Below are 21,447 nucleotides of genomic sequence, written 5' to 3'. Positions count from 1 at the left end.
CCGGACCAAATGGCCAGCCAAGCGTGGTTTGCATGGCCAGAAGCTGGCTCACGCCCGCGCAGGGTGCCTTTTGTAAGGTGCTGCTAATAGACAAATTACAGCTCTCAGTGCCTGTCAAGGTAGATAAGAGACCATGTGACACACCCCGGCAGTAAATGGGCTGCAGGCAGGGTAAAGGTGCATAGGGAAGTAAAGCAGGAGGGAAGGTGTAGGAGTCCCCTTTCCAGCTCCTCCAGGAGCCTCAAATCTGCGTCTTGCTGGCTCTAGGGAGCTCTGCAGAGTGGGGCTTGAACCTGTCTTGATGTCTGGGGAAGTTCCCCTACTTCTTTGAAAGTCAGGGGGAGCCGGGATGTCTTTCAACAGGAAGAACTGGTCTGCGCTCTCTAGGTAGGTGCTGTGGTTTAATGGTTAACGCTTTCTGGCCCCTCCAGGGGGGGCTCAGGGGGAAGGAAGGCTGTTAGCTCGGGACAGGTGGGGATGCAAGAGGAGCCATGTGCAATAGCAGGCAAAGATAGTAGCCTGTGTGACTTCAGGTTGGGTCGGACAAAGCCAGCCCTGCAGAGCCTGGGTGGCTGTCAAGCTTCAAAAGGACAAGTAGCCATAGGTGATGCTGGAACTAGGGGTGCTGGGGGGGCTGTACCCCCTGATATGAAGTGGTTTCCATTCTATCCAGGGTTTGCAGTTTGGTTCAATGGCTCTGAGCTGCCCCCCACCCCCATAGAAATTGTTCCAGCACCCCTACGAGCAGTGGCTGAAGGTGGGGAGAGGGACCCCCTGAGAAGTGAGCTGTGCAGCAAAGCTGAAAGGGGTAGCTTTGCTCTGGAAAGTGACTCCTAAACAAACTGTAAAGGAGTCCTGTGTTCATTGCATCCCAGCCACCCTGGCTCTAATCTGTTCTGTCTACACGCTGCTGGGTTTCTAACTCCCCACAGGCTCATCCTCTGCATTGGAGTGAGGAGCCACTTTCCTGAGTGCTCATGCAGGGTCTCCCCTCACAAAGGTGTAAGTGGGAGCAGGCTGTATTGGCTCTGTGTCTGTGCAGCACCCTGGGGCTGGGATCTTGGTGTTTAGGCTTCTAGATATTAACACAACATAACAGACAGAACACAAAACAATGACAGAGCGCTGTGTATGCTGGAAAGCTAGTCTCTTTCACCAACAGAACTGGTCCAACAAAAGATTTTGCCTCCCCCATCTTGTCTTGGATTTGTAAAGGTATTTAGGCACCCAACACCCATGGAAATGTCATTGATTTCAATGGGGGTTAGGCAGGTAAATACTGCTACAAATCTGCCTCTTAGTTGCTCTGTGCCTCCATTTCCCATCTGTATAATGGGGATAATAGTGCTGCAGGAGTGGATGTATTATTGGGAGGGGAAGACCACACTTCAAATAGAAGTTTGGGGCTTGATGGGTGAGGTTCTCTAGCTTGACCTCCTGCATCACACATGAGCATAATGAGCCCTTCTGGTCTTGAAATCAATGATTCACTTTGAATTGCTCATGTGACTTTAAAATCTTTGATGGCTAGTTACACCAGACACCCAATTAGGGAACAGAAAGAGTCACACACTGAAGTGGCTTCCTGTGTCGGGGTACTTGGTCCCACTGAATAAGGAGGGTCTCTGCTTCCCACTCCTTTAGCCCCAGTGATCACGGAGGGGAAAGGGCTATATACTGGTGGCTTGGGAGGATGCTTTGGGGGAAGATTCTACCCCCAAGGGCCATAGAACTGATGTGAATCTCATGCTGGGGAATCTTTCTGTAGTTCTCTTATGGTAACTTCTTTTGATTTCTGGTTATAAACATTGTGGCTGCAGGAAAAGCCTGTGCTGGCTTCAGCTGTCTGGCTTCTGCTGAGTCATTCCATCAATACACATGAATAAATATTAAAATTATTTACATTGTAGTAGTGTTCAAGACACTAGTCAGGATGGGGGTCTTGTTATGGTAGGTGCTGAACATACAAAGGAAGAGAGAATTCCTGACCTGAAGAAGCTCTCAGCCTAAAATGGGCAGAACCAATTGCCACCTGGGACTAGTATCCAACATACAATTTGCTCTAAGAAGCTTAGTGCCACAAAGCCGGCAGGATTGTTTCTATTCCCTTACTGGATGACATGTAACTACCAAAAATGACCCACGTGTTGACTGTTCACGAATTGTATCTGTGAACTAAGAATTATTCATGGCAGAAATTTGCAAAAAATCTTTCTGATAATTAATAATTTGGAGATTCTTAAAATGGGATGGGGGAGAGGGGAAATAAGATGCATTGACTAGTGTAGTGCATTGTGGATTATTCAATCAGCTATAGGTAATAATTCTCTTGATGTAGCACAAGCCAGAACAGAACACAGCTCGCTCATCAACAGCCACTTTGACTCTGTGGGGTTAAAAGGCATACAAAATACAACCAGCTTATTTTCATCAATAAAAGGTGAAATGTACACATTTGCAGAGGACCAGAAAAAGCCCCACACCCCACTTAAATAATCCATCAGAAAGTGGTCAATAACTGGGAAAATAGTTCCACAAAAATCAACATTTCAAAATTATTTCCACTTGGCAGGGTTTGAAACTGACCCATTTGAAGGCTCTCTTATCTGTGAAATTGTCCATTATGGTTCTACTAAAATAACTTATTAATAAAATCATCAATGTTTATATTTAAAACACTTTTGAATCTTACCAACCCCTCCCCCCCCCCCCGAACGAAGGCTTTGGTACAAGAGAGACTTTTGAAAACAATTTCTAAAATATGATTAACTAAACTTGTGGGGTGGGGGGAGAGCATCTTGGGAGGAAAAAACAGTGAGAAGATTCAATTTAAAAAAAAAATCTTGGACAAACTTTTCATGCAAAAATTTCCAACCAGCTCTAATATGAGCTTAGGTAGGTCTATAAGTCCATCATAGATCTGGTCTGGTCCTCTACATAGGGGTGGATTTCTTTCTAAGAGCCTTCTAGTTAAGGCTCCAATCCTGCAAAAGCTTATGCACATGCTTAACTTGATCACAGCTGCAACTACTACTACCTAGCTCTAGCATAGATCTCCAAGTGCTTTACAAAGGAGTTCAGTAGTATTATCCCCATTTTACAGGTGGGGAAACTGAGGCAAAGGAAGGTGACCTTGCCCAAAAGCTAGTGACAGTGCTGGGAATGGAATCTAGATCTTCTGAGTCCCATGCTGGCATTCTGTCTATTTGGCAACAATGTCGAGTCAATACTAGTCAAGTTTAGCAGGTGCATAAATGCTTGCAGGACCTAAATATGCAACTGGAGATCAGGTCAATGACTATAATATCCTGTGCAGTAGAGCACAATTTTGCACATCTAAGCAACTGATTGTGAGCACAAAAGGGGGGGAGGAATAGCTCAGTGATTTGAGAATTGACCTGCTAAATCCAGGGTTGAGAGTTCCATTCTTGAGGGGGCCATTTAGGGATATGGTGCAAAAATCTATTGGCTGATTTAATTGGAGACTGGTCCTGCTTTGAGCAGGGGGTGGGAGTAGATGACCTCCTGAGATCCCTTCCAACCCTGTTATTCTATGATCTACAAGCCCAGTGATCTCCATGGGATTGGGATGAGGCCCAAAATGCAGTCTGAAAACCTAGCTGTCTGTGCAGTTACTGAGGCCACGTCTACACTACAGCATAAAATCAAAATTATTAAAACCGGTTTTATAAAGCTGGTTTTATAAAATCGATTTTACGCGTCCACACTAGGGCCCATTAATTCAGTGGTGTGCGTCCATGGTCCTAGGCTACCATCGATTTCCGGAGCGGTGCACTCTGGGTAGCTCAGTAAAAGAATGAGACCAATAACTTCAATTTCCGTCCACACTAACCCTAAATCGATATAGTAATATCGATTTTAGGATTACTCCTCTCGTTGGGGAGGAGTACAGAAATCAATTTAAAGAGCCCTTAAAATCGATTTAAAGTGCCTTGTAGTGTGGACGGGTACAGCGTTAAATCGATTTAATGCTGTTTAAATCGATTTAACGCTGTAGTGTGGACCAGGCCTTAAAGACATGCAAAGCACCATCAGAAGGATTACACAGTAGCCAGCTTTCTTTTCCTTTTAATGGAGAATGGTGAGGCAGGAGGGTCAACTTGCTTCCAAAGTGCAAGGGCTACAGCAGCGAATGTCGGTAGATTAATTCTGGCTATGAATCACCCTAGTTTGGTATCAATGTCTAGTGAACATTGTATCATTCAGACTTGGGTTATTGTAAAAGAGGGTGGGGCCATCTTTTTGCAATGGGAAAAAAGCACAAAGGGAAGGGTGCATGACTCATGCATGCTACAGTAACAAGCTCATTCAGTTCCAACTTCCTTGCCTCGAATTCTGGTGCCATTTCTCCTTCTTCTTTTTCCAAGGGAGGGCAGGTAACTTCTACCTAGAAAGTCAGGTTTGCAAGCTCAGTGGCTGAGACTTGTAGCTTCTTAAACACTCTTCTCCCCTCCCAGCCCACTGGCTCTCTGCTTCTGCTTTTTTCCTCACCCTGTCATTCTAGTCTTCTCCTTCCCCTTCCCCTTCCCACACCTTGCAGCCTAGGAAGGGGGAGTTGGGCAGAGAGGGAATGTGGCAGCGCTATGCCTTTACACAGCAATTGTTAATCTGCACAGTGTGACAGCTAAAACTCCCAGGGTTTGCAATGGCATTAATGCTAGGCTAGGCCTGTTTCTGATCCTGTTGACTCCAACGGGATCAGGATTGAGCCCACTTCCACTTGAATGTTTTAAATGTAAAATTGCCCCCGCCCCCCAAGTTTAGAGTCTGCAAAAACCAAGCTTGTGCTAAACCATTAACCACACACCATTCCCATGGTCTTACTATCTTCCTTTTTCAAATACACTCTAGTGGAAACACTTGCTCACTTTTTTTTTTTTTTTTTTACAAAAGCATATTCCCAGGAAGAGGTTGCAGCCCAAAACACTGCAGTGCTGTGAAATGCATAAGAATCGAAGAGGGCAGGCCAGGGTACTCCAGCTGTGGTCTGTAGATTGCTGTTGGTCAGAGAAATAGGTGCTGGTGGTCTGTAGAGAGCTGGCTAGTCACCTGATGCTGGCCTCTCCTGCTTGTTTCTTGCAACTGCATTGCATTTAAAGGCAGACAAAAATACACTCATACCACATTACCACTTAAATGTCCTAGTTTCCATTAGGCCATTACACAATGGTGAATGGCAGGGGAGGTGGGGAGCGTATCAGCTGATGAATCAAGATGTGGCCTACGCTATTAAAATGTCTGAGATCTTCTCTAAAGAAGGAAATTGATTATAAGCAAAAATGAAACTGACTTGTGATTTCATCATTTGAGGGCTTATCTGTGTGGGGAAGTTCTACCTGTTGTAAACTGGTATAATTATATTGGTATTACTTAAAGTGATTGCATTATACTGCTATAACTCCCTCTGTGGCCGCTCCTATTCTGGAATAGGAGTGGCTTTGTCAGTTTAAATCACTTCCAAAGTAACGTAAACCAAACGGAGGCTTTGTCTACACTACGCAGCTTTTAGCGACACGACCATGTTGCTAAAAGTCAGGCAGTGTAAACACTGTTTGTTGGCGCTTTTGCTGACAAAATACTTCCACCCCCTACAAGCAGGGTTCGCATTGTCGACAGGAGAGCTGACAATGAGATGTTTACACTGCCACATGCTGTGGCAAACTTTTGTCTTTGGGGTGGACAGGGGCGGCTTTAGACATTTTGCCGCCCCAAGCACGGCAGCATGCCGCGGGGGGCACTCTGCCAGTCGCCAGTCCTGTGGCTCCGGTAGACCTCCCACAGACATGGTTGTGGCTGTGGAGGGTCCACTGAAACCACGGGACCAGCAGACCCTCCGCTAGCACACCTGTGGGAGGTCCACCGGAGCCGCCCTCCTGGTGACCAGCGGAGCGCCCCGCGTGGTATGCCACCCCAAGCACGCGCTTGGCGTGCTGGGGCCTGGAGCTGCCCCTGGGGTGGGGTGCTTCTTTAAGCACCTGTGAATGACAACTTTTGTTGTCCATTTGGCAGTGTAGATAAAGCCTGAATAATGACCCTCTTATACAAGAATAAGAGTGTCCACATGAGAAGTTCTCAGGGTTTAAATTCAAACCTCAATCTGTGTAGATGAGCCCTGCGCCGAGTTGTGCAAAAAGTCAACAAACGGTATCTGTAGTGGAAAACCAATTTGATTTTTAAAATTCTTTGTTTTAATGATCTTGGGCATTATTTGCAGCACAGTGTGGGGCCGAGTATGTGTGTGTGTGAGGAAAGCTGAAAAAATATGCCAATTATTTTTGGTGGAAAATTTCAAAACTTATGTGGGGTGAGGGGGAATAAAAACTGTTTTTCTTGGTGTCAAAAGCTTTAATTTTTTCTTAAACTTTTTTACTGAGAAAATTACAGTTTGTGCTTGAAACCTGAATCTCTTACCAAAAGGACTTTTTTTAGTGCCAAAACAAAAAATCACTTTGGTTGGAAAGTGTGTGTGTGTGTGTGTGTGTGTGTGTGTGTGTGTGTGATGATGGAATACTAATTACCTCTAATTCCAGGCAGACCTGGTAATGATGGTTGCCTGACACCTTCCATTAGAAGAGCTTTTTTTTTTTTTTAGTTGCTTGTAACTTTTTACCATACTTCAGCCATTCAGACTAAAATTTTTCATGCCAGGAGTCTACCTTTTTGTCTGAATTTTTGTTTTCGTTAAGTGTCAGTCATTTCTGAGACAGTGCAGGGAGGGAAGAGAATACACTTTGCCTATTTTTTTTAAAAATAAATCTTAACTGTTCCATTAAGAAGCTCTAGCACCAACATGGTTGGAGCAGGGCCTTGAAATTTGGCAGGGAGTATGCAGGGTTATAGGTGTTGCTCTTCCTGTGAAAATCGACCCAAACTTGGCCAAGTTTTGAGTCTAAAAACATCCCAATTTAACAAAACTCTAGTGAGCAATGTTGTTCTCCAAAAATACTGTCTGGACCAAGTATGCTCCATCTGCCACAGAGCATGCATCAGCCCAGGGATTGAGCAGGACCGGGCCTGCAATTGTCTGTCAAGGACTACAAAAAGAACCAGGTGCAGAAGCAGGGAATCTGTCTCCTGTGCTCACAATGTCCCTCCTGCTGGTTCCTAGGAGAAGCAAGAAGTTTCCTTCCTGAAATGTGAAGGAGTGAGGAGCAGAGACTTGCAAGACAGATGAGGATGTGGGGTTGGCAGGGAGGGATTTTTGCTAGAAGCAGGTGTGATGCCAGGGAAAGAGTCTGTGCCCTCTAGAGCAGACTCTCCTGCAGACCTTGGACTGGAAGCCCAGATACCAGAGTTCTAACCTTGCTGATGACCCAAATTGGAGGATTGTATGGTACCATGTGATGGAACTTCTGGTTTGCTTATATCAAATTTAAAGATCTTAAAAATGTAATTTCTCTACATTAAAGGAACACTATGGTTCAAAGTCAAGCGCTTAATTTGGGTATTTCCCAGTGTTTATAGTAGCCTGTTCCTGTGTAGGTGTCGGGATTACACATCACATATGATTAGATCTATGTAATCCAGTTTGTATTTCTGCTACTGTTTTCCATCCTCCCCCAGCCGATACCCACTGGGGTAGGACATCGCCGTGTATCTGACTGGGATGCTGTGCCACCGGCCAATTGCACCCTGCTGTACAGCTCCTCCTTGACCCCTGGGGTGATCACTTGCGCTCTGCAAGCTCAGAGAGAGCTCCCTTGGTTGGTACATTCCTACAGTGACCCAGCCCACTGGTATCTGACTGGCACGTTCTTGTACGCAGTGTTGTAGTCATGTCGGTCCCAGGATATTAGTGGCAAGGTGGGGAATCTTTCTGGACCCACTCCTGCTGGTGAGAGAGACAAACTTCTCTCTCACCAGCAGAAATGTGTTCAACATAAGAGATGACCTCACTTCCCTTGTCTCTGGTACACCCTTGTCTCCTTTCCAAGCAGCCTGGCCAGGCAGAGAACGCTGGAGGATGAGGAGGAACAAGCAAGAGAACGCCGGCGGAGAGACCGCAACCTGAGCTCCACCACTGACGCGCAGGAAGAAGCCCTTTCTCCTGTGCAGGATACCAACAAGTAGGCAGTGGAGAGGTGGGAGAGGAGAAAGGTTGTTACCTGGGACTGCAGTGCTGGCATCGCCCGGAATGCTGCACCTCCACCCGGCTTGTCTTGCTTTGCTGGACTGGAGCCAAAGCCCACATCTCAGTGGGAGTCCTCCCGCTAAATGGGTTTTGGATCAGGGTAGGGCAGTTAGAACAGGGGAATCCAGGTTCAGTTCATGACTCTGAGAAGCAGAAAGGTCTAGTGGCTGGAGTAGGAGACGGGTGTCAGGACTCACGGTTTCTGTTCCTGACTCTGCCACCAAGTCATTATGTGACCTTGGGCAAATCACTCCCCCCGTGCCTCAGTTTTCCCAAGTGTAAAATGGGGATAACAATATGTTACTTTGCCAATCCTGTTGGGAGCTGCGGAGGACGAGTGCAATAGAATGATTAATCACTGTAGCTTATGATACAAAGCTGAAGGCTAAGATCTTCAAAGCAGTCCAGGGGGATTAGAGAGACACATTCCATTGAAATTACCCATTCAAATCCCCCTGGACTCCTCTGAAAATCTTAACCCCTATATTTTAATTTGAATCCACTGGTTAAATACCTTCCTCCACCTGCCCTCCAAACACCCTTCTTCCTCGCCTGTTGCCCGAGACAAAGGGCAGGATCCTGCCCTCTTCAGAGCGAGCTAAGGCTGCTCTGGATGCTGTTCCCAGGAAAGTAGAGCAAGTGGCTCTGCCTTTCCATGGTGCTAGCTCAGTGCTCCCAGGGCCAAGGGATGGAGGCTGATCTGGGAAGTGGCGCCCCCACAATGCTCTGCTGCCATCAGCTGTATAGGACAACCTATGCCTGCAGAACAGGGATTCAAAGAAGGGTAACCATGTGTACAGGGTGCACTGGGATAAAATGGGGGTGCTCTATAAGTGTTAATCTGGCGCCTCTCAGCTGGGCTGGATTCACTTGCTGTCTAACAAGCAGCCTGCCAGTGTCCCTGGGTGTCCAAGGGTGTCAGTGCCCTCTCTCTGTCACTGCAGGCCATGGCAGCTCAAGGAAGCAGAGCCACCAGTGGCAGCCACAGCCGAAGAGGAGGTGTCCGAGCAGAAGCTCATGGCGGTGCTGAGACCGCAAGAGATCAGGAGGCAGAGGTGGCAGGTGGAGAGCTCAGAAAACCTCAGAAAGGAGAAGGAGCAGCCAGAGAACTGCAGGGAGCCAGACACGGGAGCAGGCCGCCTGGAGGCAGCCCCGTGTCGGGGATCAGTTTGGGATGGGGAAGCCCTGGCAGGGAAACAGCACCAGGGGCCCACCCAAGAGCCGACGGGCCCAAAGGCAGAACAATGTCTGGAGTTGGCTTCGGAACAGAAGATCCTGGTAGGAGAACAGCATCAGGGGTTGGCTCAGGATGAGAAAGACCTGATAGCTGACGAGCCCCTGCAGGAGCCAGAGGTGACGGGAGGCCAGCCCCAGGAATCGGCTCGGGAGCAGAAAGACCGTAGTCACCTGGAGGTGAAAGTCTTCTCAAGGGGAGGAAGCCGCATAGAACAGAAACCAGACTCCCCAGTTACTCGCCCCTCCAGCCAGCAGGTGAGAGGCATGTTCGTGGCACTTTACCAGCCGTCTCACTAAAGCCATCCCCTAAAAGTCTCAGATCCTCAATGGGAGTGAGGTACCTCTGAGGACCTGCCTTGTGAGTATCCTGGCTCTTGTTTTAAAAGGCTGTGGCATCGAACCTTCTGGAGAAAAGTTTGAAAACGTGAAGTGAGCGTGACCCAAAGGCTCCGACGCTAATCCGCAAAGAGCCCGGAACACGTTCATTTAAAAATCCTGACTTGGATCCTGGGCTTGGCGATACTGCACTTGGGCCTGGAAAGAGCAGTGCTGCCGAAAGGGCTGGGGGTGGGGGAGTTGCTTCCTCAACTCTAGAACTCTGCCTGTAGATGAGATAACGCTAGTACCCGCTTCCCCTCATTAAGCCAAACCTTGAGCCCTCCCATTGGCCTCAGTGATGATTGGGCGTAGGGAGGAGCTTGGGGTTTGGCCCATCCAGCCAGGGTTCCTGCAGTCTGGGCTGGGCTGTTCAGGTGCTTGGTGGATGTGCTGAACCCCCAAGTGTTGCTCCCGGCTCTCATAGCCATGGCTGGAAACCTTCTTGCTGGCTCTAGACTGATGTCTGGGGGGTGTGTTCCTCCCTCAGGATACAGCAAGGAACCCCTCCCGGGCTCAGGAAACAGCAGGGTCGCCCTCCACTCAAGACAGACCTGGAGGCTCCTCGGTTGCTTCCCCCACTCAGGTCACCTACTGCAGCTCGTTCAAACGCATCAGCCCCAGGACAGTCTCTTTCCGGGTGAGTGCTGAAATGGGCAGGGAAAAGTAGCCTTTCAGGCAGCAGAAGACGGGTTTATTCTAGCTCTATCGGAGAAGCTCCCTCCAGCTGTCCTCAGCAGGAATAGTTTGTGCAGTTCTCTGCAGGCTTGGGGGCTTGCAGAGTCCATTCCAGCGGGCACAGAGATCCAATCTCAGGTTTTCTCCTTTTGAGGCTGCACCTAGTCCAGGTGGCTAGAGTATAGGAGGCAGAGGCCCTTGCATGTGGGTGCTGCAGTCTTGCTCAGATTATTTTTCTCTCTAAAGTCCAGTCCCTATGGGTGCAAAAATCCAGTCCAGATCTTCGCCTTCCTATTGTTACTTAGAATCTGCTCCAGCTGGGCTCAAGTTATTCCCAGATCTCCTCCTTGTGGCATTTTCTGGAGATGCAGAGTTGTGTGTGTGTGTGTGTGTGTGTGTGTTCTGCATCCGAGACTCAGGAAGCCCCATTACAAGGATCCAGGGGACCATGGGAGTTTGGAGAAGCTGGAATTGAAGTGCTTGGTCCCGTGGGCCACAGAGGCGCTGCTGGTCTCTGCAAAGGGCAGTGCCCAGCCAGATCACTGGTCATGGCTCTGCCTCAGGTTCCCCGAAAGGACCTTGCAGTGCAGGCCACGTTCTTCCCTGCTGCAGCTCCAATGAGTGTGGCCCCAGGGGTCTGTGAGCGCAGCATGCCAGCTGCCCGACTTGTCTGTCCTGTGCCTTCAGTCTTTGCATTGCGGAATTCTTCTCAGGACCCCCAGAACCAGCAGCAGCTGTGCTTCCCCTCTGCCTGGGCAAATGTGAGCTTTGCTGCTGCTAAGCTGTGGGTCCGCTCCCTGCCCCACCAGCCTCTCTGCCTGGCTATCAAACACTTCAAGACTCAGCTAGCCTAAACATTGCCTTGTAGGTAACAGTGAATCCCAGCCCTCATGTTCCCCAGATGCTGCCCTGCCATGTCCAGTGTCTCTCCCTGGATACTCACAGGAATCAAGTTTGCTGCCTCCAAAGACACCGAGCACACAACAGTCTGTGTTAGCTTTGCTTCTCTTCACCTTCATATAACAGCAGTGAGATGGCTCATAGTAAAACTAAGAAAAAGCTTATCAACAAAAGATTTAAGTGATATTAAGCAAGAATGAGAGACCACCATGGTTACAAACACCACAAAGCATGCTTTCTAGTGACTGCAATTCAACGTTAGCAAGTGACAATCTTTGGCCAAGCAATGTCCTTATGTGCCTTCAGTTTCCATTATCCTGAGCTCTCCAGACTAGGGGCTCCAACTTTCATAGGTCCAGAGGGTGCTGTACCCTTATGTCACCCCTGAGTCAAGCATCCTCAACCTCTTTCTTTCAGAGGCCCCCACCAATACCCTATTAAAAAGTCCACAGCCCACCCTTGCTACAACAACTGTTTTTTCAGCACATAAAAGCCGGGGCTGGTGTGAGTGGCAGCAAGCAGGGCAGTTGCCGGGGCCCCAGTGAAGCTAAGTTGCTCCAGGCTTCAGCTTCAGCCCCAGGTGTCAGGGCCCTGAGCTTCAGCACCCCACCCCCACCCTCCCAAATACACATACACACAATGGGGCTTTGGGTTTTTGCCCTGGGCCCCAGCAAGACTAACACTGGCCCTGGTTGTTGAACCCCCTGAAACCTGCTAGTGGCTGCCCTCAGGGGGCCCCAGACCCCTGGTTGAGAACCACTGCCTTAAGTGATAGCTAACGGGGGCGGAAAGACATTTTAGTTCTGTTACCCCAAATCTATTGTCTCTGTCTTGAGCCAGGAAAGATTCCTTGGATGCAGATTCTGTCCTCAGGTGTGACTGTTAAACAGTCCTCTTCCCTGCTTGATAGGACATTTACATATAAGGTAAACAAAGCTTTCATTGGCCTCTGCCTGTGACCCAGCTGGACAGACAAGTAAATATGCATTCTTTTGTCTAGAGCAGGCTGGGTCTAGGCTCTGCCTCTCAAACACCTTAAGAACCTGTTTCCAGAACACATCTGTAACTCTTTGTTCACAACATGTACACGCATCACTCACTGATTTATTTAATTTTTGGGGGGGTGGGGGGCAGGACAAGCCTGTCCCCAATTAACACAACTTTTAGAAACATGTTGAGGCAATGAGCGAGCCAGGCTTGACGTAAGTTATGGCATGGCGGGCCCTCTGCCAGTTGGCACTGAGGGACTTGCAGGGTCACACCCCTCCGAAGCAGTGATCTTTGCGGACTTGGGGAGATGAAGGATTGTAATCCTTTCCTCTCCTGGTTCATGCTGTCCCAGATATGGACATTTCCTGCAGCACATGCTGTACTGACCCCAAGACTTCCCAAGCTGAGTAGCTAGTGATGCTGTAGGGCAGTTTGGTTCTGCGGAATTGAGCAGGGGGCAGTTCTGTGCTCAAAAATGTCCAGTATATGTCCTGGTATCAGTCCTGCCTGAGAAGGGTTTTCATGCGGATGGATTGCCTGGATCCAGAAGGAGAGTAGCTAGAACTGTGTCTGTTGGAATGGAGTTTGGGTGCTGTTGCCAAGCAGATTTTAGAGCAGTTTCTGCAGGGATGGCCTTTGGCACAGGGTGGAGAGGTGCCACCTCTCCGGCAGGACATCTGGCCAGAAAGTCCTTGTTCTTTGGGATTGTGGGGGCAGGAGGATGAGGTATGCTGGTCGGGAGGGTGTGTGTGAGTGTGGGGGGGATGTGCAGTGAAGGAAGGAAAAAGGGGACATTTGAGGGCAGGGGGAGGAAGGAAAGAGAAATGGTGAGGCCAGAGGGATGGAGGTATGCATGGGCTGTGGAGGAGGGAATACACTGAGAGAATCTCTGGCGCAGAGTAGAAACTGAACATGTTCTTGGTCCAGGGTTCCACTGTACCTTAGCCAGCCCCAAGGGGAGGGGACCAGGTTCCAAAGTGATTAGAACTGACCCACGTTTTCACTCAGACAAAACCTTTCCTGAAGTCTGATGATGATGGGAACTTTTCTGTCATGTTTGAGACACCCTCTTCTCTCCCCTCTCCACCCCACCCCCCAGGTGCGCCATGGTCCCGGTTGGGATCTGAAGCAGAAGGAGTTCTGGAGTCCAGATTGCTCGCATGGCTCAGAGAAGCCACCAAACATTGCTCTGTGCCAGGGTGAATGTCTGAACTCTGGGAGACATGGGGATGACCAGGGCTGTGTGAACTTTCCCAGCCCTGGGAAGGGGGCCTTCTCCCAGCCCGTCTCATGCCTTCCCATTGTTCCATGTCCTTTGCTTGCATTTCCAGGTGATCTCAAGAAAAGACAAGGAAGAAAATGCATTAACCAGAAGGTCAGTGGGTTTTACTTGTATTTCTGGTAATGTCACAAAGCTGCTAATCACTCTGATGTTCCTCTACCAGTGACCATCCATAGATCTCAAAACATTCCTTAAACTTTAATGAATTAATCCTAGTACACCACCTCTGAAGATGGGTATCCTCACTCCCCTGGACTTGCACAGCAAATCTAGTGGTTGTTCCTGCTCCTGAAATAGAAGTCAGATCTCCTCCCTGCACCTCTTTGTTCATTAGGCCTCGCTGTTGTACATGAGGGGTGTTTGAGTGGCCCTGGTGAGAAGATCCAGATAGCATATTTTGTCTATCTGAGTCCTCCTATTTTATTGTGTGGCTATTGACTTATACTGTAGCCCTATTGATCAGACTCCTATTAGTGCTTCCTACTAACCAGGCCCAGACTGCACCTTGGCATTTCAACCCTATGCCAAGTTTAACCCAGCACATCTGTGTGGCAGGGCCTGGCCAGAGTCAAAGACTTCTTGTGGAATTTGGGAGTGTCACCTTCCCCTTGTAGGAGACCTGCCCTCAGTGCATCATTGTGTGGTGTGTTGTCATTTGGCTTCACTGGAATGGTTATCTATGGTGACCTGGTCCTGGTCCCACGGAAGTGGCTGGCAAAGCTCCCATTGACTTCCGTGGCACCAAAATCCAGGCTCATAGTCTGTGCAGTGCCAGAGAATGGGAAATAGTATTAGGCAAATAGCAAATGTGCTGAGCACTTGGCTCTAGTGGTGACACCTCCACTGTGCTCCTTTCAGAAATGGATTCATATTTGAACTTCTTGGGTTGAAACTGACTAAAGCAGGAGACTCCTTTTAGTAAGGTCTCTCCTCCCTGGGTTCAGTTCTCCTGTCTCACCCTATTGTAAATCAGGAGAAGCTTCATCCTCAGTGGGTCTCTACAGGAATAAAACTGATGTGAGATCAGAATTGGGGTCCCTTTACTTTATCAAATACTGAATATCAGTGAGGGGAAGTCCTGCTCTGAGGACAATGCAAAAAAAGAGGTGGGGGAGGAGAGAGGAAGAGCTTCCTCTGAAAACAGTGACTGAAAATCTGCTCCCTAATGAACAGAAGGGAACCAGACAAACATGAAGTCTATTTCTCTTCCAGTAAAACAAACCCAAGATCAAACCATCTCTATCAAGGAAACACCCAAAGAATTCCAGATTTTTGCCTCATTTCAGCCCCATAAATGACTCCTGAGATGGAAACAGCTGGCTGGGCAGAGAAGCTGGTGTGTCAGGGAGCTGACATGCAGCTTAGCTGAGCAGAGAGAGGATACTGGGGCCGTAAGAGGCTGGGGAGCCAGGGAAGTGGTCCCCAAACAACTGGGAGAGAGATGGAGATATTTGAATTAGACGGTATGAGCCAAAGTTGTCATGTGCGTACATTGCTATTTGACAATGTGCATTCACCACCGTTTTGTGACTGTACTAATTACACCTGTGCAATGAGTACATAAATGTAATGGAGAAGTTGTCTCACTGATCACCGGGGGGCAGGGGTCACGATTCCCTCCCCAGCTGGAGGGAATGAGAGACACAACCCAATATGAAGAGTAACTGGTATGGGGCCTTCATTATCCCCGAGGGACCCAGAGAATCCTGGAAGAAGCAATTGTTGCAATGGTATCTCTTGACCCTGGTCATCCGTGTTCTGGATCTGATGAAGGTTGAAGCCGGGTCTCTGAGTCTGAGGACAGAGCAGGGGTAGGGTTCTGAGTTTGGGTCATGAACAGCCAGAGACTGGAGTCTGGCAAATCTGGGTCTCATGATGTTCCCTGATAGGTAAAGTACTATTACAGCCTATATTTGCTTTCTATCTCTTTGGGCATAGGATGGCCCAACGTGTAGGGTGCTTGCCTGGGGGACTTTGACCCATGTTCAGTTCCATGCTCTGCCCTATATTCTCTTCATGACCTTGGGCAAGATCGTCAAAGGTATTTAGGTGTCTAATTGCCATTGTTCCACTGTGGCCTCAGTTCTGGAGCTGTACAGTGTGGGGATGATAGGTGCCATGCCTCCCCAGGGCAGCTTGTGAGGATGGATCCATCAAAGATGTGCTCAGATTTGGTAACGGGCTATGTCAGACACCTTAAACTACTTAACTGGTTTTAGTGTAGTAATACGATAAGTGAAGCTAAAGTATTTTATCCCCATTTTATGAGGGAGAAACTGAGGCAGAGAGGGAAATGTAATTGCCCCATGTCTCCCAGTGAAGAGCTGGGAATAGGCACTTAGGACCATGGTATTAGAGCCTGAATGGAGTAGAACCCAGCTCCCCTGGTGCCAGATAAACCTACCCCAGCCCTGCCTGTCACTAGGCAGACATTACCATGGCATGAAGGATGTTGGGGGATTTCACTCTGCTCTCTTCTATCTCTTCCCCCTCCCCAGTGCCAGTGTGAGACTTCCAGCCAATAGCGTCAGGCTTGAGGAGAAACTGGAGAAATACACGTCGGCTGTGCAGGTAAATGGAGCCCCAAGGTAATGGGGGAGGGAACCTTAGCTGGGGAGGGCTGAGCCTGCAGACCTTGTGAATGCCCAGCTAGTTCTGTGGTCTCTAGGTGGAAATGGGTGGCTTCTGAGCTCTGCATGGTTGTGCAGTGTATGACCTGGGGAGAAGGGAAAGCAATAGGGAGTCAGGGAGAGTCTGTCACAAGATATGAGGGCAGGGTCTGGGGAAGAATCTCTGCCTAGCCAAAGGGGAGTAGGGACCTGCCTCAGCTGTTCACACAGGGAGTGGGGCCACCTCCAGTTCCTCCCCCAGGCAGGTGATGTGGTAAGAGGGGAGGGGAAAATGGCAGGGGGCTGGGATGAGAAACTGGGCTGCCCTTCATTCATGCACTGAGACCCCAATGAGGAGTGGTGGGAGGAGGGGGAGGGTGTCAGCCTTGGCACGACCAGGCCAGGCCCCCTACATGAATCTAGGGTTCTAACACAGATGGGTCTTGTGTCTCTGCTCCTAGCGATCTGAGGTGAAGTCACCTGTGACCATGCCAAGAGGTTTCCTCCCATCCTTGGAGGGTGTGGCCAGCAAGCGCAGCATCTTTGAGGCCAATGCCCCCAGCAAAGCTGATCCAGCCCCTGTCAGAAAGGTGAGGTCTGAGGAGGGACTGAGCATGGGCTGGGGGAGGGACCCCTGTGAGTCCCACCATTTGCAAACCCCACCCCCATCTTCAGGTAGGGGGCACTGGGCAGATGGTGGGGGAGACTCGAGGTGGAGGAACCCTCAGGGTGCAGAACTGACACAGCTGGTTCCTCAGCTCAGTGGCACCTGGCAGGCAGAGGCTGGATGCTGCATGCCCCGGTGGATCCTCCTCCTAGCAGCTGCTGGCTGGGACTCCATGTGGCAGGTGCACATTTCCTTTGCAGCTCCCCAGGCTGGCCGCATGGCCAAGGGCTCCCCTGCAGCAAGGTGGGTAAAAAGCTGGCCGAGGCGCCTTCCAAATGGTGCACTGTAGGAATGCGCCACACAAGTCAGCAGGTGGCGCCCTGCCCTCTGAGTTGCTCTTGTTTAGCACAGGAAGTGTGGGGCATGGTCACCATTGCTGGTCGTGCTAATCTGGAAGCGTGTTGCACCCCAGGGGTGGCTGCATTCCAGTGGTGGGTAATGTGCAGTCTTAACTCTGGTCCTGTTGTGTGGCAGGAGAATTTGAGGCTCCCTGGCGTGGTGACATCTCGCATCAACCTGTGGATAAGCAGGGCCCAGGAGCCCAGCAAGGATGGAAGAGTCAAGGTATCGGCTATGCTGGGGCATTGCACTAAAGTGCTGGTGCTTTGACAGCTCGGTGCGGGGACCCTGCATCGGGGAGCAGCCAGGTCATGATGGCGATTGCAAAATGGGCCAGATCCTGCTGATTGGAACTGTTTGTAGACTAGCGCGGGCCATGTTCCAGCAGGATTTACGTCCTCTGCACCCTTCAGCAGCTCCAATTCGAGCCACTTCACCTGCCTTAGTTTCCTACCTGGTGGGATTTTGAGGCTCCTCCAGGAACTCATGGTTACACTAAAATCGCAAGCAAAGAGCCCTGGCTTCTCCACAGACTCCAGCAAAGAATTACTCCCTCTGCCCCCTCCCCCTGCACAAGGGGGTGCTGGCAGTCTGCAACGAACAGGTCCCACACTGAATGTGCTAATCACAAAGGCTCACACGCAATGAAGCTCTTGCTGGGGGGCTGCTTGTGGACACCAGACTAGCCACACTTCCTCAGGGACCTTGCGAAAATCCCTCTGCATGGCTGGTGGGTCTGTCTGCACATGGGGAGACAGGTCATGGGCGGGGAGGGGTACTGGGGATTTGCTGCTCCATGCATTATCCCCACAAACCCGACAGGGACTTCTGCAGACACTTGCTCTTCCAGGCACCACCTTTGTGCTGCAGTGGTTACCTGGGCATCCCTTGGTAGTGGGACTCTGCCGGAGGCATGCCACAGCAGTGGGAAGCCTGTCAGGAGGTCCCTCTGGCAGAGCAGCACACAGGGCTTTTGAATGGATGACAGCTGGTCTCTGCAGGTCAGGGTGGCTACTAATATATATAGGAGTGGTGCAGAGGAGTTTACATGGGTGTTTGCCTGCAGAGGGGAATCTGAGTCCAAGATCTCTGCTCCAGTCTTTGCTGCAATGCAGCTGTGTTCTGCTCGGACTCCATCAGCTGAGCCAGGAGGCGCCAAGGGCTGATGTCCTATTGCAATGCCAGGGAATAGCTGAGTTTGCCAATGTCGCAGCCACTCCTGCTCTGCCCCAAATGCTCCTCCCTGCTGAGCTGATGGCTCTGCCCCTGCTTGGAACACATGGGGTGGGTGCGTTTTGGGAGAGGTTTCACAGCTGCCTTATGTAAAGTGACTGTCCTGCAACCATCCAATCCCTGCCCGTTAGCCTACTTTGGAGCAGTTCCAATGTTGCTAATGTAATAGCCTGGATTTGCCAATTCCAGCACCCAAAGGTTCGGATCTGAACCGCTTGGGTCTGTTTGGATCCAGGGTTCTGGGTCAGGCCCCATCTTCGGTTTAGACCGATGCAATGTTCCAAGCACTGTCGTCTGTGCCCAGAGAAAACCCTTGCACAGCCTGTTCCTCCTCTCCCTGCAGGACGCTGGGAGAACCGACAGCATGACAAAGCGCAACCTCTGGGCCAAGCAGCCTGACGACTCCTCCAGTGACACCAGGGTAAAAGCAGAGGGAGCGTGGAGCTTGCTCACGTGGCCTGCCTGGATTGTGCCGAGGGCCAGTGGCTGAGTTGGGCTTGAACCCTGGAATCGACCACCAGAGCAGCACAAAGTAGCCAAAGCAAGGGCCAGGACCTGTCCCTTAATAGCCACCAGGGGCGGTTCCAGGCACCAGTGCACCAAGCATGTGCCTGCAGTGGCAAGCTGCAGGGGGGTGCCTGCCGGTTGCTGTGAGGGCAGCACCCAGGCTGCCTCAGCGGCATGCCTGCAGGAGGTCCGCTGGTCCTGTGACCTCGGTGGCAATTCGGCGGCAGGTACACTGAATCTGCGTTACTGGCGGACCTCTTGTGGGTGTGCTGCTGAATCCACATTACCAGCAGACCTCCTGCAGGCGTGCCGCCGTAGGCTGCCTGACTGCCGTGCTTGGGGCGGCAAAATACGTCGAGTCTCCCCTGATGGCCACAATGCAGAGGTCTGAGTGCACAGGCTGGCCTGCCTCACTGGGGGTGTGATGGGAGGGGCAGCAAAGAGGAGCTGGTAATAGGGGAACTTGCATAGAGGGTGGATCACAAGGAGGCAGGAGAAGATGTGGTGGGCAGGAAATCAAGGGTGTAATGAGGTGAGGAAGAGCTGGGCAGCAGCTGAACATCACTAGGGAGCGCTGTGCCAGTGGTTTGGGCATGTTGTTAGAAGGGGCTAAAGCTCAGTGCAGACACTGATCAGGGTAGTTCAAAGCACCTTTCTTTCTGCTGCAGCCTCTGGCCCAGCCTGATGATGCCCTTTGTCTCTTTCAGCTGTAACACTACAAGACTCCCTGGGGATAATCTCTTGCTGTGATGATCAAAGCCTGGCCCTATGCAATTCTCCAGCATCCCTTCTTGGCTTTGTCTCTGAGCATCTCCATCCCATAAGACCAACCTTGCCTGGAGACCCACATACTGTGTTCCTCTTATGGCACTGGGAGCTTGGGGGGCCTCTTACTTCTGACTGGTGGATGGGAATGAAGAAGCTTTGAAGATGACTCGTGTCCTGCTGTCCCATCCCACCACCCATTCTAGCTATGACGTATCAAAGCCATGAGTGCTGTCCGCATTGGTGGTACGAGATCTTTGCTGCTCTGGACAATGCTTCGGCATCTCCAGTTAACGTGCGCTATGCCACATGCTGTACCTGCAACAGACTGAACCAGGGAACCCGCACCCGCCTGCTAAAGCCAGCTCCAGAGCATTGCTAGCAGCAGCCGGGCTCACGCCATTACAGCGTTGCCCCTGTAGGTCCCTAGTTAAAAGCCAGTCCAGGCTTTCTACAGTGGTAGCTATAGGTAGCAGTGTTTGGCTGGCTGAGGGAAGAGCTGTCTCAGCTCAGTTCCTAGCTCAGCAGAAGGTCCCAACACAACCATCCCTCAGCAGAGGGGCCATGAGGCCTGACCTCGCCTCCCCCACTAGAAGACCTCCCTGTATGTCAGGGCTCAGGTGTGTTGGCTGGGTGCACCGCACCCAGCCAAACTGCTGCTGGCATGCGGCTCATGGAGGATGTCTGCTGCAGGGTGTGGCATTTGTTGGGCCAGATCCATGGGATTGCCTTGGTTGGCACTGCTGAGCATCTGGCCAAGCACCCGTCACTGCTTCATACCTCATGCATTCACACATGTGCACCACACTGTCCCGCCCCCTGGACACTCACTGGGGCTGTCCCAGGGGAGCAGTGTCTGCATTGTCCCTGGTTTGGTGTCAGAGGCCAATGGCCCCTTTTAGCTCCCTTACTCCCAGCCTGTCACATGGGAGGTTGGCAGTTCTCAAACTTTCCCATGCTAGCCCTTCCCCCCACCTCCACCCCACCAGGCCAGGACCCCTCTCCCACTTAGCAAGGGAGGCCCCTTGGCAGTTCTGGTCCTTAGTGCTGGGGCTCTCAACCTAGAAGCCTGTCTGCACCTGGGATGGCTGCTGGGAAGTCTCAGACCCACCCTCGCAAGAGTCTGCCCGTTCTTATCCCTGCCTTCATTGTATGGAACCATAAAGCTGCTCTTCATGTGACGGGCCCGACCCAAAGCCCTGACTCGCGTGCTCCTGCGCTCCCCAACTGCAGCCTGGAACCCTCTCCCAGGAGCACTGCCCTCTCTTAGGTTGGGGAGGGGCAGGGGCAGCTTTAGGACACTAGGGAGGGAGCACAGCGGAGAGCCCCTACAGTGGTGGTGTCCAAACGCCTCAGCCCGAGGAGCAAGCACCTTTGTGCAGAAAGGCTGAGAGCTGCTTTAGCAAACCCTAGGCTGGCGGGTTTTTTAGCTTGAGCCTCTGTGCCTTTTGGGGCTTCCCCTAGATCCACTGTCACCCCGCTGGCTTCAAAAGGAACCTGCTGCTTTTGATATAACTTTTTCCTAATAAATGGCTTTCTTTAAAATGCTTGTGGTCTGACTGTTCTGGAGTGGGTGGGTGGGGAGCTTGCTGTGAATCGCTCTGGACAATGAGGCAGATGAGCCGCTGGCCTCTGGAGAGCGGGGTGGGGGTCAGTGGGACTTGATGTGGGACCGTCAGCCATAGGGCACATATAGGCCTGGGTGTGGCCACTC

The 21,447-nt window shown here is 50.7% G+C and overlaps 1 protein-coding gene across 3 annotated transcripts; it reads left to right on the top strand.

Moving 5' to 3' along the window:
- Positions 1–201: 201 nt before the first annotated feature.
- Positions 202–21,230, top strand: LAD1 (ladinin 1). Of its 3 annotated transcripts, none has more exons than XM_050956299.1 (10): positions 202–387; positions 7,959–8,087; positions 9,097–9,643; positions 10,254–10,403; positions 13,663–13,706; positions 16,112–16,184; positions 16,684–16,812; positions 17,364–17,453; positions 18,805–18,882; positions 19,676–21,230. In XM_050956299.1, exons 1-10 carry the CDS (start codon positions 350–352, stop codon positions 19,679–19,681), a joined length of 1,284 nt encoding a protein of 427 aa, XP_050812256.1. In that variant the 5' UTR covers positions 202–349; the 3' UTR covers positions 19,682–21,230. The 3 variants fall into 3 exon arrangements, with proteins under 3 accessions (XP_050812256.1, XP_050812255.1, XP_050812258.1); XM_050956298.1 differs by having other exon boundaries at positions 7,956–8,087; XM_050956301.1 differs by lacking the exon at positions 202–387 and having other exon boundaries at positions 8,022–8,102.
- Positions 21,231–21,447: the final 217 nt, after the last annotated feature.

This window comes from Gopherus flavomarginatus, chromosome 5 (genome assembly GCF_025201925.1).
Source record: "Gopherus flavomarginatus isolate rGopFla2 chromosome 5, rGopFla2.mat.asm, whole genome shotgun sequence".
Lineage (NCBI taxonomy): Eukaryota > Metazoa > Chordata > Testudines > Testudinidae > Gopherus > Gopherus flavomarginatus.
The sequence above is the reverse complement of the archived record's forward strand: the minus strand, read 5'-3'. Positions and strand labels throughout refer to the sequence as shown.

What these genes read in the sequence shown, in the direction of transcription:
- LAD1 (XM_050956298.1), top strand. Translation starts at nt 350, where the DNA reads ATGTCTTTCAACAGGAAGAACTGGTCTGCGCTCTCTAG. An exon ending in CCAGGACAGTCTCTTTCCGG is followed by an intron (nt 10,404 to 13,662) that starts GTGAGTGCTGAA and finishes TTGCATTTCCAG; the next exon opens with GTGATCTCAAGAAAAGACAA. An exon ending in ATCCAGCCCCTGTCAGAAAG is followed by an intron (nt 16,813 to 17,363) that starts GTGAGGTCTGAG and finishes GTTGTGTGGCAG; the next exon opens with GAGAATTTGAGGCTCCCTGG.